The 8,363-nt window shown below is 39.8% G+C and overlaps 1 protein-coding gene across 2 annotated transcripts; it reads left to right on the top strand.

Annotated features, from left to right (window-relative positions):
- Positions 1-119: 119 nt before the first annotated feature.
- Positions 120-7,807, top strand: plpp5 (phospholipid phosphatase 5). 2 transcript variants are annotated; one of them, XM_076098770.1, is made up of 8 exons: positions 120-1,075; positions 2,069-2,209; positions 2,329-2,437; positions 2,657-2,747; positions 2,847-2,910; positions 3,036-3,160; positions 3,443-3,613; positions 5,003-7,807. In XM_076098770.1, the coding sequence occupies exons 2-8, from the start codon at positions 2,139-2,141 to the stop codon at positions 5,170-5,172; spliced, it is 801 nt and encodes a 266-aa protein (XP_075954885.1). In that variant the 5' UTR covers positions 120-1,075; positions 2,069-2,138; the 3' UTR covers positions 5,173-7,807. The 2 variants fall into 2 exon arrangements, with proteins under 2 accessions (XP_075954885.1, XP_075954884.1); XM_076098769.1 differs by having other exon boundaries at positions 120-1,097.
- The last annotated feature ends 556 nt before the right edge of the window (positions 7,808-8,363 follow it).

The following is an 8,363-nucleotide window of genomic DNA, read 5'->3' as shown; positions in this document are numbered from 1 at the left end:
CGCTCGCTGTATGGGGTTTATTTTAACACATTCAGTCAACTACTTTGAAATAATATTATGTGATGAAAAATTAACATGTTAGGATCAATTTAAATAATGTTGATTCCAAGCGTACTAGAGATAATGCAATTCATCATTATTATGGGTGTTAATGGTTAGGTGTTTACCAAAATAAAAGTACTGCCTATAGTAAAAAGTGATGCAGATAATAAACGATCTGGTACCGCATGTGATTTAAAACACAATTCATTAGACTTTTTTTTATGGTAAAATGAAATTCATTCATTCTAGATGGCTTTAAGTGGACGTGGCTTTTTGCATCCACATGTCAAGACAGATACAATTACATACATGACCATTTCCGGTTTATACAAAACTAAAGACCTCCCACATTTTCCAGTTTTGTACTGGTCAAATACCATGTTTTTAGTTTTGTTAGTAATTTAGATAAACTCCAGAGTTTACGGAGTAAAAAAGTGACTTCGTATTTACAACCCCTGTGGTCACACAGCAAGCTCATTTAATCCATAGGGCCTGTCTAATGCAATTATTATTATACATATTCAGATTCTTACAATTGTGCATGCTATGTAATCAAATTGATTATGCCAAATAATAACTGATTAATACTATTGAGTAATATTGTAAATGTGAGTTGTACCGAATATCCAGTAGTAGCAAACACATTTGCCACAGTGATCAAAATGCATTTAATCTGTAACGTGATTCAAACTGAATGATATATTTAGAAATAAAATGTAATACCAATAAAAAACAATGTATATGTTCAGTTTAATCTACCGACTATAACAGTGTGGTACGGTCGAGATAACCAGAACAAGCGAGAAAGTGGATCTTGAATTGAGGTTATTTTTTCACAGTACGTTTTAAATACATACTTTTACTTTGAAAATACCAAACCAGAAGTAGCTCAGACGTAGCCGTTAGCTTCACGCGGCGCTCATCTCCTCCGTGGCATCCCTGTTTCCCCTCAAGTCCTCAAATGTGAGACTCTGACCGTCGGCAGAAACAGAGAGTGTGGAGGCCCGCTTCACGTTAACATGAGCATGAAGAGGTAAAATAACGACCCGTTAAAGGTTAGTAACGGAGCTGGAATTTCCTGTTTGACAATGCGGAAATGGGCCAGATGTCTTGTTTGACAGATGTTGCTAGCTTAGCTTAGTCTGCTAACATCTCGTTTCTACAACACAGGGACCTAATGTTAGCTTGTTAGCCTTGTCCTGTGTATTGTCAGAAGCCGTGCATTTAATATTTTTGTCATAAAAATCAGACTTAATGTTTTTACTCAATTCAACAACAGCTTTTAAATCTGTCCATCACCTAGAGGAGGAGGGCGCTGGTGCAGCATGTTGGCCTTTATAGCAGCTTTTAGACAGACAGCAGGTGCTACACAGAGGCAAACCTTCAAGATACTCAACATATCTTCACCAGTATTTCACCAGATACAGTCAGAGTAGAAGTAGTGGAGACACTTTATAGAAAGGAGAATATTTTCCTCATTTGTTCCGTTTTGGGTTATTTCTTTTCCTTTTATTTGTTAGACAATAAGGGACAAGGGTCAGTAACTACTGCTGATGTGGATGTATGGAGGTCATGGAGAAAGTCTGTGGGGTTTGAAATCTAGGGAGGCACTGATGTGTTTCATAAGACCACAAGGATATTATCCCCTTGTTTTACACTGACACTTGTCTGAATGGTCAAATTCAGGAGTGTCACTTTTTCTTTACAGACTATGGTTAAGGGGGAATAATAACTTGTTCCTGGTTTATATAAATATCACATCCTAAGAAAAATAACACAAGTGTCAGGAAGATGTCGGGTGACTTTATTCTCTGCTTTCTTACACTATCCTAAAAAAAAGATCGGCACAAATACAGAAAAAACCTGTATGGAGGACCTTTTTAAAGCCACGTTTCTTTTCCTTTCCTTCAGGATTATAGAGAGCAGTTATTTGTACTATTTAACTGATGTATGTAGTAATTAGATTTACTGTAACAAGCTAATTAACGGCATAAACTTAACCTCATATCTTCATTTATTTTACTAGTCCCAGTTAAGTTAAATGGAAGTGGAGTGAGGATGTTTGCTGTTGACTGAAGTCCACTCCAAGAAGCAAAATGAAGAGGAGGCTGCTTCGCGGCTTCCTGTCGGAAGTTTCCATCCGGCTGGCGCTGTTGCTCGTGTTCCTGTAAGTAATACATCCGATCATTTGCATCCCTGCTTTATGGTTCTGTTATTTAAGAAGGCGGGCATTGTTTTTAATGATGCGAGAAAATAAAACGCAGCCCTCTTTTTATGTTGTTACAGTGTGACGGAGCAGCTTTCTCCTTTCTACCGGGAGATCCAGCCAGAGGAGATGTGGTTGTATAAGTTCCATCGTGTGGAGAGAGACCACGTGCCCACCACTCTTATGTTTGTGAGTAATACGCCTGAGTTCAAATCAATCCCTCGGTTCAGTTTGTTCCACTAGTATTTCATCCCTGACAACAACGGGTGTATGTGAACTCACTTCCTTTCTCTTACTGTGTTTAACATTGATCACGGGCAAGAAGAAGCAAAAGTAAAAACTTTTGTCATTAATATGTACACCTGCTTACAGACGGACATTAAGTGATCATCCTCTTGTTTTGTTCAGAGTGTGGCGGTTTTCACCCCGCTGATTGTCATCCTGGTCTTCACCTTCCTGAAGACGACGGAGCGAGGAGATCTGAAGGAGGCCTCGCTGGGTGAGACAGCTGCATACAGACGTCATCAAAAAGAAATGTCAACATTTTTTTGTATTTTGTCATTTTCATGATTCCGTTCCATCTCCCTTTGTCACCCAGCTGTGACTTTGACTCTGGTGCTGAACGGAGTCTTCACCAACATCATCAAACTCGTTGTTGGCAGGTAAACATTGTACACAAAGACAAACGTGGTCAGTGATACGGAAACCCAGCGTCACAGTGGATAAAAAGCCTAAATCTGGCCTCTCTGTGTTTGTGTCCCCCCCCTCCCCCCCCCCCCCTAATCAGGCCACGGCCCGACTTCTTCTATCGCTGTTTCCCAGACGGTCAGATGAACCTGGAGTTGCGCTGCAGCGGTGACCCAGATGTTGTCGTGGAGGGCAGGAAGAGCTTTCCCAGCGGGCACTCTTCCTGTAAGGGCCTTTTTACGCTTGATAATGCCTCAGACTGTAGCTGTTACACTTTCATCGGCAGGCAACGAGGAAAGCACGAAGTGGGAAGGACAGTGGTTCATGTATATAAGTGTATTTTAGCCTCCAGGCTCTTATCTTGTTACATGAGCATGAGAGAATCCCAATCTCCATCTGTAATCCTCCTCTTTTCTGTTGTTTTCTCTTTGTGTTCTCCCTGATTCTGTGTAAAATAACGTCCTCCTGCTCTGATCGTCCCTTTCGTTCCTTTCTCCTCGGCCTCAGTTGCCTTTGCGGGTTTGGGTTTCACGGCGCTGTACGTCGCGGGAAAGCTGCGCTGCTTCAGCACAGCGGGCCAAGGCAGAGCGTGGCGGCTGTGTGCCTTCCTCACGCCTCTACTCATCGCTACAGTGATCGCCCTCTCCAGAACCTGCGACTACAAACACCACTGGCAAGGTCAGAGTCACAGAGAATGTCAAAAACAACAAAAAACAAAAAAATTGGTGACCAGTAGAGGAAGATGATTCAAAGGGAAAACAGTGAAAGAGCATGTGTGAAGAATGGGAACACAATTTACTGGGGGCGATTGCTGGGATCATTTTAATGAGAGTTGTTATTTCCTTTAATCGACTTCCACCAGCCTGTACAGCAGTATTAACCTCATCCACGCTGGTGACCTTTTTTTGCGTGTACATTTTTTTTGGCACATGAAGATGGTTGTGTTCATAATTCTGCTAACAAACTCTGATCAGCCTGTCTCTGGACTCTGGTAACCGCTCTCAGTTCAAATGCAACGCCTCATTATGGTTACAAACCTGTTAATTTTACCTTTGTGGCATTGAACATAAGATTTATATTGAGTTATTATTAATATTAATATTATTATCATTCTTTTCTTTACTTTAATGCAGGAATTATTTTGTAACGATACATATTCATCTACTAAAATGCTGGATATTTTATGCAGTTAAATCTTCTGATTTATTTAATTTAAATCTTTTTAATATCAAATTCATTCCAGATGGTAAAACTCTTGAACTTTGATACTTTTTAAAGGAATTTCAGAGTAAAAAACTTCCTTCAAATCTACCTTGATGCATTCAGTTCTGTCCATATTGTAAGGACACTTTGAACAGGAAACCAGAGTGTTTACCCTTTTATCTGTAAAATACTAACTCAACCAGGAAGGAATAAAAGTCAAATGTCCACATTGTTCTTAGATTTATTGCACTAGTATCCTCCTGCCATGTGTTCCCACGACCTCTCTCCCATATAAAACCTTCAGTCACTGAGCTCTGCGTCCTCGCTTGCTGCTCACAAATCTAACCTCCTCAGCCTCCTCTTGTATCAGCATTTAGTTTACACGTGAATATGTAATATTTTGAATGCGTGTTCATGCTCATTACATGTTGTGTATCTCAGGGTTTGTGAGCTCAGGGAAAGTCTGTGGCAGGCTCAGATTTGAACTTGTCCCCCTGAGTCCAATGTATATCTCACACTATGTCCGTCTATTGTCTTATCCCTATATTTTAACTCGCACTATGTTATGTCTTAGATTCAGTTTTTTTTATTTGCTTTAATTTGTCTTTATACATATTTAATGATGATTGAGATCAATGATTTACGTTTCCAACGACAAATGCTTCTCTATAATTGTTGTGCGTATGACAACAACTAAGTAACTTGAAGCTTGTGTTAAGTAAACTGAATCTCATAACCTCAAACATCTCTCTGAGGGTTGATATTCTCCCAAAACGTTAGCTAGAAAAAAGAAAATTTGTGTGAAGCTGTGGGAGGAAACTCCTCACACGCGTGTGTTCTCTCCTCTCTCTCTCCTCCGTGCAGACGTGTTGGTGGGTTCTCTGCTGGGCCTCCTCTTCGCCTGGTTGTGTTACCGTCAGCACTACCCTTCTCTTTGGGACGCCGACTGCCACAGACCGCTGCGTCACAGAGAGACTGTTCCCGCCGCGCAGGAGCGCAAGCTGGCCAACTCCAACTACATCCTGCCCCTTTAGAGCAGCCGCACGCGTTACTGATGTCATTCACACCGGGTTACCTGGTAATCCTTATCGCTACATCCTATCACCCCGCGGCCGGCCAGTTCACCAATATTTATTGTTTGTCGTCCGTCATTCTAACTGTATCGTGGGGATGTGTGAAACACTTGAGAGTTGCTGTAAAAAAACACCCCCAGTTTAACAATTCCATAAACAGACGTCATATTCCATATAAAAGTTGTTAGCATTGGAGGGCCTGGTGAATACGATGACGTTTTATTATGTTGACGTCCGTGCGTTGATGTTCGTTCCAGACCTTTCGGGGGAAACAATATATGGAGAAGAGAATCGGAGCTCAACCTGTTGCCGAACAACGATTTGGCGATTAATCGATAATGCTTTTGATAATTGATCGATCTTTTATGTTCTTCTATTCTTTTTATTTATCGGCCAATGACGTTTTGTTTTTTGAAATAATTTACTGACATTTAACGGACTAAATAATTAAGTAATCAATGAATTTAACACATAATTGAGATATTGGATAACGAAAATAATTGTGATTTTAGTCTAAGCTTAAAAAGATCCACTTGTTAATGACTGAGAGCTTCCAACTGCATCTCCAAGTCTTCTTCAGCAGATGGAGCTGGTTCAGGTGGGATCACAAGACCTGAATGTGAAACTTTGTGTAATTTTAAATCATGAATTGTACTTTCATATCTTAAAAAGAAAAAAAAAAAGCCTCCGTAATTTACTAAACCAGCTGGGCACTGTAGTTTTGAGTAAACATAACGCAACCAGGAGTAAATGGGGCATTTGTTGGGGACTATTTTCAGCTGCGGAGTAATATACATTTACATTAACAATGGAGGTCTACGGCACCGATGAATAAGACATGTCAGGCTTTGTTCGAAAGATCAATTCATTGTTGGTTTGTTTTTTGACTTGTTGACAAAAATATTTCCTATCACCAGAATGTTTGGTGAAATCTAAATACATGCTACATATCAACATAAGGCCAGCGCCTCTCTCAAAGCACCTCGATGTGTTGAGCAGGTTGATCAAAACCACGCGCTCAGCTTCATACCTTTGATCTGCACATCGCTCTACTGTCTCCGTCTGGAGGGCTTTGAATCTGTCATCCTATATTATATTCTATTGTTTGATTAATATCTGGACAGGGTTCACATGCTCAGCCCTCAGTATATCGCGCCGATGTAGCAGCTCCTCTCATCTCCCCTCACGGTTTCTGCGTTGCTTTGCTGCACTTTCGTTGTGATAAACGAGAACAATGATCCCACCTTTGCTCTGACCGGACAGCACGTCTGCTACCATCATACCATCAGCCAATATGACTGGAAAGGAAGAGGGGGGGGGGTCTTTCTGATGAACCTGAGTGAGGTCAGACTGGAACCTCTCCAGGTGATGGTGCTAGCCTCTCAGTGCTCCTGCTGGTCAGGTTTTCTATCCTGTTCATTTTATTGGCTCGTAAAGTTTCCTGGTAGTTTTCATCAACTTTCATTTAAGGCAGCAAACGCTTAACTGTAATTCAGTTCTGATTTTATGTTAACTTTTTTTCTTTTTATGGTCTTTCTGTTTAATTTTTTTTTCCTCCTGATTTTTCTTTCTGTTGTGTTCGTTAGGTTGGTTTTCAATTGGGAAAGAAAACATCAACATGTCCCGCAGACATGACTCTTTTTGCAGGGTCTGACCTCTTGTGCTCGTCGCTGTGAGTCGGGCTGAGAGCAGCTGATCACAGTGGTTTCAGACCAAACAGATGACCGTGTGCCTTTGTTTACTACATGACTTTGTTAAGGAATGAAGTGTGGACTGCATGTTACGGTGTAAGCTCTCTGTCGCGTTGCGGACACAACTTTTGTTTTTAATCTTTACATCTTTTTTTATTTTTATTTTTTATTTTTTTTTTTCAGTTGGGAAGCTACGACATGATGTTTAAATGTGGCATGCTGCCTTTCTTTACCTCAGACAAAAACCTGTACTTTCCATAAATGTTAGAGTCGATGGAGTCAAATGTGAAGATTTAAAGAGTGTAAAAAAAAATCAAACATTTTTACAAACTGAGACAACTAATATCTGAATTGAGTTGCTCGATCTTACTGATATTTATGACATGATGTACAGGTCTACGTGTATTTAGTCTTGGGGCATGTAGGGGTTTACTTGAATTTTGAATATTTCTTTGTTTATATTAAATGTGATCATGTTATTTAATGAAAAAATGAATCATATTCGTGGGCACTTGGCTTTCTAGAGGCCTCTTTCAGACAAATTCCATTAGAAAAATCCTGCATGTTTTACAGCTCAATAGCAACATATTTTCTTCATTACCTTCTTCCAATTCCCCACATTTCCATCTGTTTCTATTGATTTGATGTGTTTTCAGTTTATGAATACTGCATCAGGTTGTTAATTATGTCTGGACTCCTTCAGAGCTTCTGTTGGTGACGAGGGATGATGCTAAAACTCGCCCGTTTGCTTCATTTACATCACGCTCATCATGATTTGCCTTGGCTTGTAGCACCATATAGCAGCCGCTCGTGCTGAAACCGTATCCTGATTGTACATGTTGTGATGCTTTTAATGACTCTTTTGGTGATACTAAAACGATGTTTCTAAATAATCTTGCAATACACACTGTCTTTTGCGTATTTTTTTCAGAAATGTGTGATGATTACAGGCACCTGTTTAGACACTATGAAACTTACTGTGGCAACTTTTTCATGTCATGTTTGTAAGTAAGCAGCAGCAATAGTTTTAACATGTAATGTGGCATTATTTCTTAGGGGAGTGGGGTTGCATTGGGGGAAGATGGAGTCCTCTGACTGTTGAGTTCCTTCAGCCCTCCCAATCAGGATAGTCCTGGAAGAAGTATTCCAATAGTTAAAAAAAGTAGAAATAGCAATACTACAGTGTAAAAGTACATTGAATTTTACTGAAGTTAAAGTACAAAAGTATTAGCAGCAAAATACACTTAAAGTATTTGAGTACTGAAAGTACTCATGCAGGATGGCCCATTTCAGAATCATACATATTAAATGACTTGATTATAATTAATGATGTATTCATATGTTCTTCACTTTATTGATGCAGCTGGTAAAGGTGGAGACAATTTTAGTTACTTTATATACTGATGTGTAGCTTACCCCATAATACTATGTCATAATTATAAGTTGATCTATGTTTTTGTA

This window comes from Anarhichas minor, unplaced genomic scaffold (genome assembly GCF_050575085.1).
Source record: "Anarhichas minor isolate MPS153535 unplaced genomic scaffold, ASM5057508v1 ptg000025l, whole genome shotgun sequence".
NCBI lineage: Eukaryota > Metazoa > Chordata > Actinopteri > Perciformes > Anarhichadidae > Anarhichas > Anarhichas minor.
This window is presented reverse-complemented; position numbering and strand designations above follow the sequence as displayed.

Bases quoted from the DNA above. Each gene is read 5' to 3' on its own strand.
- plpp5 (XM_076098770.1), top strand. From the start codon at position 2,139: ATGAAGAGGAGGCTGCTTCGCGGCTTCCTGTCGGAAGTTTCCATCCGG. The intron at 2,748-2,846 runs GTGAGACAGCTG...TTTGTCACCCAG, and splicing joins TCTGAAGGAGGCCTCGCTGG to CTGTGACTTTGACTCTGGTG. The intron at 3,614-5,002 runs GTCAGAGTCACA...TCCTCCGTGCAG, and splicing joins CTACAAACACCACTGGCAAG to ACGTGTTGGTGGGTTCTCTG.